The sequence below is a fragment of the Engystomops pustulosus genome, unplaced genomic scaffold, assembly GCF_040894005.1.
Source record: "Engystomops pustulosus unplaced genomic scaffold, aEngPut4.maternal MAT_SCAFFOLD_110, whole genome shotgun sequence".
NCBI classification, from domain to species: domain Eukaryota; kingdom Metazoa; phylum Chordata; class Amphibia; order Anura; family Leptodactylidae; genus Engystomops; species Engystomops pustulosus.
Window position 1 is genome coordinate 180,868 of NW_027284992.1, and position 17,299 is coordinate 198,166.

General features: G+C 54.9%; 1 protein-coding gene and 1 long non-coding RNA gene across 3 annotated transcripts; one reads left to right on the top strand and one right to left on the bottom strand.

The window, feature by feature from the left end:
- Positions 1 to 915: 915 nt before the first annotated feature.
- Positions 916 to 13,223, bottom strand: DDX39B (DExD-box helicase 39B). Its single transcript, XM_072131639.1, is given in 13 exon segments — positions 916 to 1,183; positions 1,744 to 1,888; positions 1,966 to 2,028; positions 2,030 to 2,088; positions 2,091 to 2,110; positions 2,187 to 2,296; positions 4,135 to 4,266; positions 6,857 to 6,975; positions 7,060 to 7,243; positions 8,152 to 8,244; positions 8,334 to 8,461; positions 9,914 to 10,137; positions 13,079 to 13,223. Coding segments are annotated over 12 exon segments (1,281 nt in total). The 5' UTR covers positions 10,125 to 10,137; positions 13,079 to 13,223; the 3' UTR covers positions 916 to 1,166.
- Positions 13,224 to 13,254: 31 nt separating this feature from the next.
- On the top strand, positions 13,255 to 16,115 carry LOC140107071 (uncharacterized). Of its 2 annotated transcripts, XR_011850987.1 has the most exons (7): positions 13,255 to 13,402; positions 14,718 to 14,747; positions 14,925 to 14,974; positions 15,386 to 15,416; positions 15,505 to 15,534; positions 15,710 to 15,758; positions 16,021 to 16,115. It is a non-coding gene; the product is annotated as an uncharacterized lncRNA (long non-coding RNA). The 2 variants fall into 2 exon arrangements; XR_011850986.1 differs by having other exon boundaries at positions 13,256 to 13,402; positions 15,505 to 15,758.
- Positions 16,116 to 17,299: the final 1,184 nt, after the last annotated feature.

A 17,299-nucleotide genomic window follows, 5' to 3' on the forward strand; every position in this document is an offset into this window, starting at 1 on the left:
CTCCCCGCACAGGTGGGGTCTAGAGAGGGCGAGCGGGAGCTCCCCGCACAGGTGGGGCTCTAGAGAGAGCGAGAGGGAGCTCCCCGCACAGGTGGGGCTCTAGAGAGAGCGAGAGGGAGCTCCCCGCATAGGTGGGGGTCTAGAGAGGGCGAGCGGGAGCTCCCCGCACAGGTGGGGTCTAGAGAGGGCGAGCGGGAGCTCCCCGCACAGGTGGGGCTCTAGAGAGAGCGAGAGGGAGCTCCCCGCACAGGTGGGGGTCTAGAGAGGGCGAGAGGGAGCTCCCCGCACAGGTGGGGCTCTAGAGAGAGCGAGAGGGAGCTCCCCGCACAGGTGGGGCTTCTAGAGAGAGGAGCTCCCCGCACAGGTGGGGGTCTAGAGAGGGCGAGCGGGAGCTCCCCGCACAGGTGGGGTCTAGAGAGGGCGAGAGGGAGCTCCCCGCATAGGTGGGGGTCTAGAGAGAGCGAGAGGGAGCTCCCCGCACAGGTGGGGTCTAGAGAGGGCGAGCGGGAGCTACTCACTTATCACAGTCCAGGAAACGCATTAAGAATATCCATAAAATACTAGTTGATTCCTGCTGCTGCGTCATCTCCGGATGTGGATCAGAGTCGCAGAACTGCACAAGTGACACCTGAAGACCCCACAGAGTATAACATCATCACGGCTGGGGGTCCCAGCAATCCGTGCCCCACATGCTCATCCTGAGCTGCAGCAGCCTCTATGGTCCTACAGAGTGCGGACCCCGACTGTACACGGACTCCTCTTCCTGTACTATATCCGGGCAGGAAGTGATTTCTATTGGCTGGCCTGCAGGGGGCGCTGTAGGCTCAGTGATGGGGGGGGGGGGGAGAGAAGAGCTCAGTGATGTGGGGCCACTGATCATCACTTCCCTGTGGATAAAACTTGTAGGGACAAATCTCGGAGGAAACACAAGAGTTTATTTAATGGAGCAGGAAAGTCACTAAATTCACGACTTGTAATTAAAAAGAAAATATTTTCATTCTCACTTTATAAAACGGAAATTAAATAAACTACAACCAGAACCACAAACACTTCATAGTGGAATGACGGGGGAGGGGGCACGGGCTGCGCTGCCGGGGGCTTCACCTTTCCTTCTTATCACTGGGGAGTGGGCGACGTCTCATCCCAATCTGTCAGGAGACTCGTCCTCACCGCGTCTGTTCAACTGTGAGGGGGAAACACAAGGCGTGAGAAGTGGCCGCTACACGGGGGTCACTCACATCGGGGAGCAGGACCTGGAGGTCCTATACAAGCAATGCTGGGACTGCAGAGGTCCTGCCACCTTTACACCTGTATATGGGGCATGAGGCGCAGAGGGTTCATGTCCAAGGCCCAGGAGGAGAGGTAAGTGCTTGTCATGTGACCAGAGCCCGTGACTCTGGTTAAGCTCCTTACATCTCAGCCGTTACAGTTATGTAGGTGTAAGAGCTGTGGGGGATGTTACCAGAGCCTCTCTGTGTTGTTGCTTTACAGGCGATTATAACAAGTAGAACAGGTTCATGCTCATTGTAACAGCCTGTGAAGCTACAGTACTGAGGGCTCTGGTAACACACTTCAGGCTTACTAGCAGAACATTAAACAGAAGGCGGCCATTGATGGAGAAGATCTGGATCATCGTCATGTCTGGCACTTCTGGCATCTATAGGTCCCAGTGTCACCTCCCGCAGTGGTTGGGATTGGTGCACTGAGACGGCGCATCTCCGGCCGTGGCCGCGTGGCACTTACTGTAGGAGGAGATGTCGATCTCGTCGGGGGTTCGCTGATGTTCACCTCGAGCGATCTTGAACCTCATGAGGATTTTTGCATCTCCCTCATCAGAGACAAACGTGATGGCGAGACCCTTGGTACCAAAGCGGCCGGCCCGGGCCACCTGAGGGCAACAAGCAGAACGTCACAGGTGCCGAGGGGGCGGAGCACCATCCCTGTGACCCCAGGGCGTGTACATACCCGGTGCAGGTAGGTATCCGAGTCCTCTGGCATGTCATAGTTAAAGGCAATGTTCACTCTTTCAAATGTCCATCCCGCGACCAAACAGATTAGTGGCCACCAGGATCCTGCGCTGGAAGTCTTGAACTGCTGGTACCGGGAGAGTCTGGGGAATAAGAGGGGAGTCAGGATCCACCTTGTGTTACCTACCTACCTCCTCAGCTCCGGCAGCCGCTCTCTACCTCTCCTCCTGCTGCATCCCGCGGTGGATGGCGATGGCTGGGAAGTTCTGTTCCACCAGGAGCTGGGCCAGAGCGATGCAGCGCTGAACCGACTTGACAAAGATGACGACCTGCAACGAGCATCACAGGGGTCACAGCCCAGCAGGAGGAACCGGCACCGCGGGACCAAGCAAGTGCACGAACGGGTCGCACCGTATGCTGCAGCACAGCCCAGCAGGAGGAACCGGCACCGCGGGACCAAGCAAGTGCACGAACGGGTCGCACCGTATGCTGCAGCACAGCCCAGCAGGAGGAACCGGCACCGCGGGACCAAGCAATGCACGAACGGGTCGCACCGTATGCTGCAGCACAGCCCAGCAGGAGGAACCGGCACCGCCGGGACCAAGCAAGTGCACGAACGGGTCGCACCGTATGCTGCAGCACAGACCAGCAGGAGAAACCGGCACCGCGGGACCCAGCAAGTGCACGAACGGGTCGCACCGTATGCTGCAGCACAGCCCAGCAGGAGAAAACCGGGACCCAGCAAGTGGCACGGACGGGTCGCACCGTATGCTGCAGCACAGCCCAGCAGGAGAAACCGGGACCCAGCAAGTGCACGAACGGGTCGCACCGTATGCTGCAGCACAGACCAGCAGGAGGAACCGGCACCGCGGGACCAAGCAAGTGCACGAACGGGTCGCACCGTATGCTGCAGCACAGACCAGCAGGAGGAACCGGCACCGCGGACCAAGCAAGTGCACGAACGGGTCGCACCGTATGCTGCAGCACAGCCCAGCAGGAGGAAACGGCACCGCGGGACCAAGCAAGTGCACGAACGGGTCGCACCGTATGCTGCAGCACAGCCCAGCAGGAGAAACCGGACCCAGCAAGTGCACGGACGGGTCGCACCGTATGCTGCAGCACAGACCAGCAGGAGAAACCGGCACCGCGGGACCCAGCAAGTGCACGAACGGGTCGCACCGTATGCTGCAGCACAGCCCAGCAGGAGAAACCGGGACCCAGCAAGTGCACGGACGGGTCGCACCGTATGCTGGAGCACAGACCAGCAGGAGAAACCGGCACTGCGGACCAGCAAGCGCACGGATGGTTTGCACCGCATGCTGCAATACAGCCCAGCAGGAGAAACCAGAACCGCGGGACCCAGCAAGTGCACGGATGGGTCGCACCGCATGCTGGAGCACAGACCAGCAGGAGAAACCGGCACCGCGGGATCCAGCAAGCGCTCTGATGGGTTGCACCGCATGCTGCAGCACAGCCCAGCAGGAGAAACCGGCACAGCGGGATCCAGCAAGCGCACGAACGGGTCGCACCACATGCTGCAGCACAGCCCAGCAGGAGAAACCAGCACCGCAGGACCCAGCAAGCGCAAGGATGGGTCGCACCGCATGCTGGAGCACAGACCAGACCCGAACACCTACACGCTTCCCCTTCCGGCCCTGTATCTGGCTGCACATACAATAAACACTGCGAGTACATTTTACTTTATGGTCCAGGGTTGGATCCCAAAACGATTCACAACCCCTGATGTGACCCAATACAAAGACCTCATATTTATTATCCATGACCTCCTCCTTCTAAAATCAATGTTTAAAATTTTACTAATGAGGCAGAAGGGCTCTCGAGGGTGGAAGGGGAAGTTACCTGAGCCCCTCCGTGCTACAGCTTCACTGGCTGTAACTCTTTCCTGGCTCCCTGCAGTGTAACAGCCCAAGAAGCTACAGCATGGAGAGGCTCTGATAACACCCCCAGGAGCCCTTCTGGCTAATTAGCAAAATTTAAAAAGTTGATTTTAATCAGAGCAGACCATGGATAGCAGATACAAGAAGATGTAGATCTGAGGCATCAATGTCAAAATCCTCCTGCCTAATAACTGCGATATTATAGCTTCCCTGGGAGGATGACACCACCCAGCCGTAGGGGGCGCTAATGAGGGTCCCCTATAATTTACCTGATTAAACTCCAACAAGTCCAGGAGGTCAAAAAGTTTGCGGTTTTTCTCGTTGTCCTTGAGCTTGACGTAGTACTGCTGCAGGCCGTGCAGGGTCAGCTTGGTCTCGTCGTCCACAAAGATTTCCATTGGCTACAGGAGGAGGGGGTGGGAGATTAAGGGTTAAACAGTAAGGGGCCGCCCGTGCATCTCTGAGGGGGCGTCCTATGATGAGGGGCTTCTCAGGCTGAGATGAGGTCACACATAGATTCTTATACATCACTTACCCACAGGATACACAATAGCCCCCCCCCCCCCCCGCTCTCTGCGGGCGGGCCGAGCGGGCTCTCTGCGGGCGGCCGAGCGGGACTGGCGGGCGGGCTCTCTGCGGGCGGGCCGAGCGGGACTGGCGGGCGGGCTCTCTGCGGGCGGGCCGAGCGGGCCTGGCGGGCGGGCTCTCTGCGGGCGGGCCGAGCGGGCCTGGCGGGCGGGCTCTCTGCGGGCGGGCCAGGGGGGTTGAGTGGGACTGGCGGGCTTTCTGCGGGGAGGGGGGGGTTGGTTGCGAGCGGGACTGGTGGGCTCTCTGAACACTATGTACAATTTGCAGACACCATGTATAATATGCTCAGCTCCTCCTGCTCTATAACATGCTGCCTGCAGATAGGACACTATGTACAATCTGCTCAGCCCCTCCTGCTCTATAACATGCTGCCTGCAGATAGGACACCATGTATAATATGCTCAGCTCCTCCTGCTCTATAACATGCTGCCTGCAGATAGGACACTATGTATAATATGCTCAGCTCCTCCTGCTCTATAACATGCTGCCTGCAGATAGGACACCATGTATAATATGCTCAGCTCCTCCTGCTCTATAACATGCTACCTGCAGATAGGACACCATGTATAATATGCTCAGCTCCTCCTGCTCTATAACATGCTGCCTGCAGATAGGACATAGCCCCATTATACAGTATACAGATAAGTATTCAGCATTTAAACAAGTTATGACTGATCATTGAGATCCCTTTATGATGCTGGGGGGGGGGGGGGGCTACCATCTGGGACCCCGCAGATCCTGATAAGGAGAGATTTGCATCGCCCCCAGTAATCATGAAGGGATAACAAATACATGTCCCTGGACATCACGCAGCAGATGGGGCTAAATATCACTCAGCTCTAGACATCGAACAGACACATACAGGACATTCACACATGGAAGGAGGATGGATCCTGCGCCAGACTGCCCCCGCTGCTCTATAATATACCGATACAGAGAACAGTCCCAAACCCTGTACATGGCTCCTCCCGGATATCACCGTCCTCAGCACTGGAACATGCTGATACCTGTGCCCACACATCCGCCCCGAGGTCTCCACCAGCACGGGACCCTAAACACTCCCATCACTATAGAAACAGGAATCATCATCGCTGTGGGGGTCACGACTGCTACTCCCCATAGAAGACCCCGCATGAACGCAGCCCTGGGGCAAACGCTGCAGCCCCATAGAAGTGCAACATCCGTCCATCACCCCAAACCCTGACCCAGACGGAGGAGCCGCCTGGTTACACCCCAGAGACATTTATCCCCTACAAGGCGCCCGCCCTGACAGCAGACGGATAACCCCAGACAACTTGTACATCCGCCCCCCACCCCCCCCCCGGTCTATTCAATGCAAAAAATTCCCATAAAAAACTATTGTATTGGGAAAAAAAGCCACCGCTCGGCATTCATCCGGGAGCAGGGAAGATGCTACAGTGCAATCACTGTAATCCAGCAGCACCAGACCCTAATAATACACAAACCGGACACTATCCCCCCCACCCCCCACCCCGGACGCTGGATTACAGTCATTGTACTATAGTGCAAAAAGCAAAAGTTGTAAAACTGAGACAAGTCAAAAACGTGAGAAAATTTGTCTCATTAAATATAAAAAGTAAAGGGTCAATAAAAAAAACTGACCCTTAGTGAGGCCAAAAAGCAAAGTGCTGCAAAATAGTGGAGAACGCGCTATAGCAGCAAGAAAAAGGAAAAAAAAAAAGGTGTTGTGTATAAGTCACGGGCGGCGGTGCAGGAGGAGACTTACTAGTGTCATGTATATACTGGTGTCAGAGGCTGCGTGTCATGGCGGCCGTGCTATCCGCTTGGTGTGTCATGGCGGCCGTGCTATCCGCTTGGTGTGTCATGGCGGCCGTGCTATCCGCTTGGTGTGTCATGGCGGCCGTGCTATCCGCTTGGTGTGTCATGGCGGCCGTGCTATCCGCTTGGTGTGTCATGGCGGCCGTGCTATCCGCTTGGTGTGTCATGGCGGCCGTGTTATCCGCTTGGTGTGTCATGGCGGCCGTGCTATCCGCTTGGTGTGTCATGGCGGCCGTGCTATCCGCTTGGTGTGTCATGGCGGCCGTGATGTCGGCGCTGTATCACACTGGGGCGATATATGTGCAGTGTCAGTAACTGTGTGTAGCATCACGCAGGGACCTGAGCTGGGGTCTGGGTCATGCACTGGGGAGACACTTTTCCCGTTTCATCCTTATAACTAACATAAGGAAAGCCGTGAGGTTTGTGCCCAAAGTTGCTTAGAACTTGTTGTGTGACACTTTGCTGCCGTGTGTATGGGCTAAGCCCCTATGTCAGGTCTGGACTGCGGATAGACCCCGGCCCTTGGCTTGCAGATGCGGTTCAGGCCGGGGCTGCTGCAGGGATGATGCAGGAGGAGGAGGGATGTGAAGAGTTGGTTATTACATCTTGCATGAACTTGCGGCAGACGGGCCGGATCTCCTTGCTCAGGGTGGCGCTGAACATCATGACCTGCTTCTCGTGAGGGGTCATGCGGAAGATTTCTTGAACATCTCTGCGCATGTCTGCGGATGCGGAAGAGATAAATGCACAATTCAGCACCAGCAGGGAAAGGGTCAATCCCGGGAGGTCGCACGCCTCTCACTCACCGAGCTGTTCTAACATCTTGTCGCACTCGTCTAAGATGAAGTGTTTGATGTGTTTCAGATTCAGGTTCTTGTTTCTTGCCAGCGCCAGGATTCGGCCCGGGGTCCCCACCACAATATGGGGGCAGCTCTTCTTTAGCGTCTCCTCATCCTTCTTAATGGAAAGACCACCAAAAAACACTGCCACCTAGTGGGACAAGAGGGGATGGATGAGGGTCACATGATCTTACCGATTCAACTGCTTCAATATGAAGAAAATCATCAGGGGCGGAGCCGCAGCCCAGGGGTGGAGCCGCAGCCCAGGGGTGGAGCCAGCACCTTGGCATCACCCTCCTAATGGCTGCCATGTGCCCCCAATCATGGTATAGTCCCCCTTCATCTCCGCTCAGACCTCCCACTGATGATAGACTTTGCCCCTGCAGCCTCAGACCCCGTGGAGCAGCGGTTTATTATCTCCTCTGCCTCTTTCCTCGCTTATAGTGAAAAGCTAGAATTGTACATACAGAACTGTGCTGCAAATACCCCAGACATTAAAGGGAACCTGTCACCAGCCCCTCAGATCGGGGATGAAATGTTCTGAAAATTACCTCTTGTGAAATCTCACCCTTTTAACTATAGGGGGAAAAAAATCCCCCCAAAATCAGGCAAATACGACTCTTCTCACCCCATCTTCACACGAGACGAGTCAAGTTTAGTGGTTGCAGTTCATCTATCTTATGTTTTATAGCACCTGGAAACATCTCATGTCAACATAAGAAACCACTTAAGATAAGAATTTCATCTTCCAGATCCCAACAAGTTCACGGTTTTGAGCTACAGAACGAGAGCCCCCGGCAGCGGGAGACGCAGTCCAAGCCTTTGTCTGTAGCGCACACGACTCGTGAATCTGCAGGGGTCGTGTTATTCCAGAATCTCCTGTTCTATAGCACCTAGAAACAAACACTCAACTTCTTGACTCATCTCATGTGAAAATGGGTTGAGAAGAGTCATATTTGCCCGACTTTGGGGGAGTTTCTATATAAACAGGGGGGGGGCGGGACCTGACCTGGGGGTGGTGGTGGTGGTTTAGTGGTCTGAGTGAGCCGAGGCACTTACCTTCACGGTGGGCATGTACTTGGAGAAGCGCTCATACTCTTTGCTGATCTGGAAGGCCAGTTCTCTGGTGTGACACATGACGAGCACAGAAACCTGGACAATAACAAGAGGCGCAATAATCACAGATGACAGCTCCCATGTTCTGTAGAGGGGAGGGGGAGGAGTAGGTAGGTGGCCATTACCTGTCCTGTGATAGGTTCCAGCTGCTGTAACGTGGCCAGGACAAACACGGCCGTCTTCCCCATCCCGGACTTCGCCTGACACAGAATGTCCATACCCAGGATCGCTTGTGGGATGCACTCGTGTTGTACTGCGAGAGAGGCGAGTGTGATAGAGGTAAGTAGTGTGCAGCGCGATGGAGGCAAGTAGTGTGCAGCGCGATAGAGGCAAGTAGTGTGCAGTGCGATAGAGGTAAGTAGTGTGCAGTGCGATAGAGGTAAGTAGTGTGCAGTGCGATAGAGGTAAGTAGTGTGCAGTGCGATAGAGGTAAGTAGTGTGCAGTGCGATAGAGGTAAGTAGTGTGCAGTGCGATAGAGGTAAGCAGTGTGCAGTGCGATAGAGGTAAGCAGTGTGCAGTGCGATAGAGGCAAGTAGTGTGCAGTGTGATAGAGGTAAGCAGTGTGCAGCGCGATAGAGGCAAGTAGTGTGCAGTGTGACAGAGGCAAGCAGTGTGCAGTGTGACAGAGGTAAGCAGTGTGCAGTGTGACAGAGGTAAGCAGTGTGCAGTGCGATAGAGGTAAGCAGTGTGCAGTGCGATAGAGGTAAGTAGTGTGCAGTGCGATAGAGGTAAGTAGTGTGCAGTGCGATAGAGGTAAGTAGTGTGCAGTGCGATAGAGGTAAGTAGTGTGCAGTGTGATAGAGGCAAGTAGTGTGCAGTGTGATAGAGGCAAGTAGTGTGCAGTGTGATAGAGGTAAGTAGTGTGCAGTGTGATAGAGGCAAGTAGTGTGCAGTGTGATAGAGGCAAGTAGTGTGCAGTGTGATAGAGGTAAGTAGTGTGCAGTGTGATAGAGGTAAGTAGTGTGCAGTGTGATAGAGGTAAGTAGTGCAGTGTGATAGAGGCAAGTAGTGTGCAGTGTGATAGAGGTAAGTAGTGTGCAGTGTGATAGAGGCAAGTAGTGTGCAGTGTGATAGAGGCAAGTAGTGTGCAGTGTGATAGAGGTAAGTAGTGCAGTGTGATAGAGGTAAGTAGTGTGCAGTGTGATAGAGGTAAGTAGTGCAGTGTGATAGAGGTAAGTAGTGTGCAGTGTGATAGAGGCAAGTAGTGTGCAGTGTGATAGAGGTAAGTAGTGTGCAGTGTGATAGAGGTAAGTAGTGTGCAGTGTGATAGAGGTAAGTAGTGTGCAGTGTGATAGAGGTAAGTAGTGTGCAGTGTGATAGAGGTAAGTAGTGCAGTGTGATAGAGGTAAGTAGTGTGCAGTGTGATAGAGGTAAGTAGTGTGCAGTGTGATAGAGGTAAGTAGTGTGCAGTGTGATAGAGGTAAGTAGTGTGCAGTGTGATAGAGGTAAGTAGTGTGCAGTGTGATAGAGGTAAGTAGTGTGCAGTGTGATAGAGGCAAGTAGTGTGCAGTGTGATAGAGGCAAGTAGTGTGCAGTGTGATAGAGGCAAGTAGTGTGCAGTGTGATAGAGGTAAGTAGTGCAGTGTGATAGAGGTAAGTAGTGTGCAGTGTGATAGAGGTAAGTAGTGTGCAGTGTGATAGAGGTAAGTAGTGTGCAGTGTAGAGGTAAGTAGAGCTTTTCCTGGACATCACTCCGCCTCTCACCTTCGGACGGATGCTCGAACCCGCAGTCCACGATGGCTCGGAGCAGCTCGGGCTTGAGGAGGAAATCCCGGAATCCGGAGCTGTGGATGGACACGTAGGACCCCTTCATCTCCTTCTTGGGGGTGATGTCTGGAGCGTCGCCCCCGGCCTGGGTGTCCACCTCATCGTCTTCATAGTCCAGCAGCTCGTTGTCCACATCGGTCTCTGCCATAGTGCGATGGGATCTAGGATAGAGGATTCCGGTAAATCCCTGCAGCGCGGAGAGAGACACCGCCCCCAAGAATCAGCGCACCCCTCACCCGAAATCTACCCAAATGTGAAGGGCACAACAATATAGACCTGAATGTCGCATCGTGTGACACAGAGATAACCCAAGGGGGCCCGAGGGGAGACGGGGCCCTTGATATAGAGCAGCAGGCAAATTATAAGGTATAAGGGGGGGGATACAGAGGATACGGGGGCGGATACAGAGGATATGGGGGGGGGGGGATACGGCGGATAAAGAGGATATGGAGGGGGGGGAGATACGGCGGATACAGAGGATATGGGGGGGGGATATGGCGGATACAGAGGATATGGGGGGGATACAGCGGATACAGAGGATACGGCGGATACAGAGGATACGGCGGATACGGCGGATACAGAGGATACAGAGGATACGGCGGATACAGAGGATACGGCGGATACAGAGGATATGGAGGGGGGATATGGCGGATACAGATGATATGGGGGGGATATGGCGGATACAGAGGATATGGCGGATACAGAGGATATGGCGGATACGGCGGATACGGCGGATACGGCGGATACAGAGGATACGGCGGATACAGAGGATATGGCGGATACAGAGGATATGGCGGATACAGAGGATATGGCGGATACAGAGGATATGGCGGATACAGAGGATATGGCGGATACAGGGGATATGGGGGGGATATGGCGGATACAGAGGATATGGGGGGGGATATGGCGGATACAGAGGATATGGCGGATACAGAGGATATGGGGGGGGATATGGCGGATACAGAGGATATGGGGGGGGGATACGGCGGATACAGAGGATATGGGGGGGGGGGGATACGGCGGATACAGAGGATATGGGGGGGGGGGATACGGCGGATACAGAGGATATGGGGGGGGGGGATACGGCGGATACAGAGGATATGGGGGGGGGGATACGGCGGATACAGAGGATATGGGGGGGGGGATACGGCGGATACAGAGGATATGGGGGGGGGGATACGGCGGATACAGAGGATATGGGGGGGGGGATACGGCGGATACAGAGGATATGGGGGGGGGGATACGGCGGATACAGAGGATATGGGGGGGGGGATACGGCGGATACAGAGGATATGGGGGGGGGGATACGGCGGATACAGAGGATATGGGGGGGGGGGATACGGCGGATACAGAGGATATGGGGGGGGGGATACGGCGGATACAGAGGATATGGGGGGGGGGATACGGCGGATACAGAGGATATGGGGGGGGGATACGGCGGATACAGAGGATATGGGGGGGGGATACGGCGGATACAGAGGATATGGGGGGGGGGATACGGCGGAATACAGAGGATATGGGGGGATACGGCGGAAACAGAGGATATGGGGGGGATACGGCGGAAACAGAGGATATGGGGGGGATACGGCGGAAACAGAGGATATGGGGGGGATACGGCGGATACAGAGGATATGGGGGGGATACGGCGGATACAGAGGATATGGGGGGATACGGCGGATACAGAGGATATGGGGGGGATACGGCGGATACAGAGGATATGGGGGGGATACGGCGGATATGGGGGGGATACGGCGGATACAGAGGATATGGGGGGGATACGGCGGATACAGAGGATATGGGGGGGATACGGCGGATACGGGGGGGGATATGGCGGATACAGAGGATATGGGGGGATACGGCGGATACAGGGGATATGGGGGGGGATATGGCGGATACAGAGGATATGGGGGGGATACGGCGGATACAGAGGATATGGGGGGGGATACGGCGGATACAGAGGATATGGGGGATATGGCGGATACAGGGGATATGGGGGGGGATATGGCGGATACAGAGGATATGGGGGGGGATATGGCGGATACAGAGGATATGGTGGATACAGAGGATATGGGGGGGATACGGTGGATACAGAGGATATGGGGGGGATATGGCGGATACAGGGGATATGGTGGATACAGGGGATATGGTGGATACAGGGGATATGGTGGGGATACGGTGGATACAGAGGATATGGGGGGGATACGGTGGATACAGGGGATATGGTGGATACAGGGGATATGGTGGATACAGGGGATATGGTGGGGATACGGTGGATACAGAGGATATGGGGGGGATACGGTGGATACAGAGGATATGGGGGGGATACGGCGGATACAGGGGATATGGGGGGGGATATGGCGGATACAGAGGATATGGTGGATACAGAGGATATGGGGGGGATATGGCGGATACAGAGGATATGGGGGGGATATGGCGGATACAGAGGACATGGGGGGGGATATGGCAGATACAGAAGATATGGGGGGGATATGGTGGATACAGAGGATATGGGGGGATACGGCGGATACAGCGGATGTGGTGGGGATACGGCGGATACAGCGGATGTGGTGGGGATACGGCGGATACAGCGGATGTGGTGGGGATACGGCGGATACAGCGGATGTGGTGGGGATACGGCGGATACAGAGGATATGGGGGGAGATATGGCGGATACAGAGGATATGGGGGAGATATGGCGGATACAGAGGATATGGGGGGTGATATGGCGGATACAGAGGATATGGCGGGTGATATGGCGGATACAGAGGATATGGCGGATACAGAGGATATGGCGGATACAGAGGATATGGCGGATACAGAGGATATGGGGGGGGGTACGGCGGATACAGAGGATATGGGGGGTGATATGGCGGATACAGAGGATATGGGGGGTGATATGGCGGATGTGGTGGGGATATGGAGGATAATGAGGAGGACAGTGAATGAATAGAAGCCCGGGCGCCTCCATATTGTTTTCCCGCTCCTGTGACAGAAATATGAGGCACATGACCCTGGCGGATGCCCCCGGTGCACGGCACAGCCTGGGGTGACAGCTCCATGACAGGATGGCGCGGATACCGCCCGGGGTCGTCTCCCTCTTACCTCACTGCTTATCCTTCTTCTCCAAAGGCGCCAACGTCAGGGATTCTACTTCCGGTGCCGAGCGCCCTCTGGTTGGCAGACAGATCTGTGAGGACCCTTTACGTGTCTGCCAACCAGGCCTGTCTATTGTACTGCCGGTTTAGACTCTCCACGATGTGCGAGCAGGCAGTGCTGTGGACGGCTCGGCCCGGGGGCCTTTACAGTCCTATATAAGAGGCCGTCGCGCCATCGCTGGTTCTCTCGGTTCCATGATGAGTGGTCGGTGTGAAGCGGCTGCGGACGTGCGGCCTCCGGGCGGGAGCGGCGCCATCTTTGCCTCTAATGGTAAGTGTATAGGACGGGACTGATAACGTTTAATGTCGGTCACGTGATGCGCTCCAAACCGTCAGTCCAATTTTCATATTTGTGCTTTGCTGCATACAACTTGTGCTGATTGGCCCCGTGGTATCACGTGACTGACTAGACTGTACCACTCGTGCACGGGGGGGAGGACTGCAGCATTTCAGGTGGATGGCGGTCAGTGCTGGAGGTGTCATGGAAGTCTCAGTGATGAGAATGTGGGGTCTGTCTGTTCTCCTGATGGGAGAGGGGGTTCCCTGTTACATGTGTAATCGGGAGCTGCAGTCCTCCACATAACTCGGTAGTGTCAGATTACAGGAGGTGGGGGCGGGGTGAGCCGGCTCATTAGCATGGCGTCATCAGCATGGCGTTATCACTAGCCGGCTCCGCAGACACTCGGTTCCGTCACTTCTGTGTGGGGCCCCTGTAAGTCTATCGTGGGCCCTGGGCTCTGTATGAAGTTGGGAGGTGGTCACTTGCTGTTTGATTTGCATATTTGGAGTCAGCAGGGAGGAGCTTGTCCCAGTCAGTCACCCGCAGCCTGTAATGTGCGCTGCGTGTTATAGTAACACTGAGACCCCGCGCTCCGGTGCATGGGGGAGGGTAACTCCTGATGTGCCGGGACCCCGGGGGAGGTAGTCGGGGGCTCCCCCTCTCCATGGGGGTCTGTGCTGTACACATCTTTATGATGCCGTATGTTCATGGGGAAGGGACTCTAAGCATCAGTGATGCAAGGAATCCCGGCTTCTCTACAAAATAGCGGCACCTCCCTGTCATCATGATTCTACTTCAGCGCTGCCTTTCATTGGGGAAACGGGGAATCATTGCATTATATATCACTGATGCTTGGAGTCCTCCCGTCCTGCTCCCTCCCCTCCTGCACACGGGCTGCGGCTTCCTGTCCTGCTCCCTCCCCTCCTGCACATGGGCTGCGGTCTCCTGTCCTGCTCCCCCCCCCCCCTTGCACACGGGCTGCGGCTTCCTGTCCTGCTCCCTCCCCTCCCTGCACACGGGCTGCGGCTTCCTGTCCTGCTCCCTCCCCTCCCTGCACACGGGCTGCGGCTTCCTGTCCTGCTCCCTCCCCTCATGCACATGGGCTGCGGCCTCCTGTCCTGCTCCCTCCGCCTCCCCCCCCCTCCCTGCACACGGGCTGCGGCTTCTATGCGGTGCAGGGAGACTGCATGTGTATGTAAGCCTCAGGCCTGGGTGGCCACCCATGACTCCCTAGTGAAGTGACTGGGCGGGGCCTTGTTGCTCCCCTGACTCTTCCTTCCCCGTGTGACTGTTTCTCTTCTTGCAGGTGGTTCTCCGGGGCCGTCATCCTGAGCTGGTAAGCGGCCGTCACCCTGAGCTCGCTGCTCGTCCCCTCCTTGTGGTCTCCTCCATGATGACGCTCATTGTCTGACTCTCCATGTGATGTCACCACCGCAGCGCACTGACGGCCCATCCCCCACCATGACGTCTGGCCGCGCTCTACGCCAGGTTATAACCTCTTCTCTTGTTGTAGCGGCTGCGCTGGGAGGAGCTGGACGCTGCGTGGGATGCAGAGGACACGAGGTGAGGCCACGGCCGGACACAATGAGATTAGGGATGGATATTGTGCCCCTGTGACTGACGTGTATGTGATGACACCTTGACTAGAGTCTCTGAAGTGTCCTTGATGTCTAGTAAACGCTCTGATACACTCATCACACTGAGACTAGTGATGCAAGGATCCGACCTGCTGCCTATAGCATCTCGCCCTGGGTATAACTCTCGCCGTGGCTCTTCTCTCATCCAGACCTCACAGCAAACTTGTAGAAGTGATGCACATGATGGTCGGGGTCAGGGGTCATGTCTGAGAGGTCACTGGTCTTGTGTGGAGTCCAGTGCTGTGTATGGGGGGCTCCGGGGAACCTCTTGCGCGTGGTTATTTCGGGACCCTATGGAAGTGATTCCTAGTAACTTGTGATATTTTTTTTTTTCTAGGTGCATCCTGCCTGGATTGCTGCGGCGGCAGGTGAGTGGCTCTAAGCATCTGTCCTGCTCCCTCCCCCCCCCCCCCCCCCCCCCCCCCCTTCCCCGCGTGACTGTTTCTCTTCTGGCAGGTGGTTCTCCGGGGCCGTCATCCTGAGCTGGTAAGCGGCCGTCACCCTGAGCTCGCTGCTCGTCCCCTCCATGTGGTCTCCTCCATGATGACGCTCATTGTCTGACTCCATGTGATGTCACCACCGCAGCGCACTGACGGCCCATCCCCCACCATGACGTCTGGCCGCGCTCTACGCCAGGTTATAACCTCTTCTCTTGTTGTAGCGGCTGCGCTGGGAGGAGCTGGACGCTGCGTGGATGCAGAGGACACGAGGTGAGGCCACGGCCGGACACAATGAGATTAGGGATGGATATTGTGCCCCTGTGACTGACGTGTATGTGATGACACCTTGACTAGAGTCTCTGAAGTGTCCTTGATGTCTAGTAAACGCTCTGATACACTCATCACATTGAGACTAGTGATGCAAGGATCCGACCTGCTGCCTATAGCATCTCTGGGCTATAATGTCCTGATCCATACAGGACTGTGCAGCGCTGCTCTATAATGTACTGATCCAGTGTCGTTCTCTCTGCAGGTGATCGTCTTCATTCCTGACGTCCGGATGTGTTGGAGCTGGTAATGGAAACGTCTTATAATGTCTGTAAATACAATAAAGAAACTTCATAAATGTCTCGTTACATCGAGTCTTGTGTCAGATAAAAGCTGCGATATATAATATATACCCCGAGAGGCCGTCAGCACGCCGTATACACTGCAATATATACCCCGAGAGGCCGTCAGCACGCCGTATACACTGCAATATATAATATATACCCCGAGAGGCTGTCAGCATGCCGTATACACTGCTATATATAATATATACCCCGAGAGGCCATCAGCACGCCGTATACACTGCTATATATAATATATACCCCGAGAGGTCGTCAGCACGCCGTATACACTGCAATATATAATATATACCCCGAGAGGTCGTCAGCTAGCCGTATACACTGCTATATATAATATATACCCCGAGAGGCCGCCAGCATGCCGTATACACTGCTATATATAATATATACCCCGAGAGGCCATCAGCACGCCGTATACACTGCTATATATATAATATATACCCCGAGAGGCCGTCAGCACGCCGTATACACTGCTATATATAATATATACCCCGAGAGGTCGTCAGCACGCCGTATACACTGCAATATATAATATATACCCCGAGAGGTCGTCAGCTAGCCGTATACACTGCTATATATAATATATACCCCGAGAGGCCGCCAGCACGCTGTAGACACTGCTATATATAATATATACCCCGAGAGGCCGTCAGCACGCCGTATACACTGCTATATATAATATATACCCCGAGAGGCCGTCAGCACGCCGTATACACTGCTATATATAATATATACACCGAGAGGCCGTCAGCACGCCGTATACACTGCTATATATAATATATACCCCGAGAGGCCGTCAGCACGCCGTATACACTGCTATATATAATATGTACCCCGAGAGGCCGTCAGCACGCCGTATACACTGCTATATATAATATATACCCCGAGAGGCCGTCAGCACGCTGTATACACTGCTATATATAATATATACCCCGAGAGGTCGTCAGCACGCCGTATACACTGCAATATATAATATATACCCCGAGAGGCCGTCAGCACGCCGTATACACTGCAATATATAATATATACCCCGAGAGGCCGTCAGCACGCCGTATACACTGCTATATATAATATATACCCCGAGAGGCCGTCAGCACGCTGTATACACTGCTATATATAATATATACCCCGAGAGGCTGTCAGCACGCCGTATACACTGCAATATATAATATATACCCCGAGAGG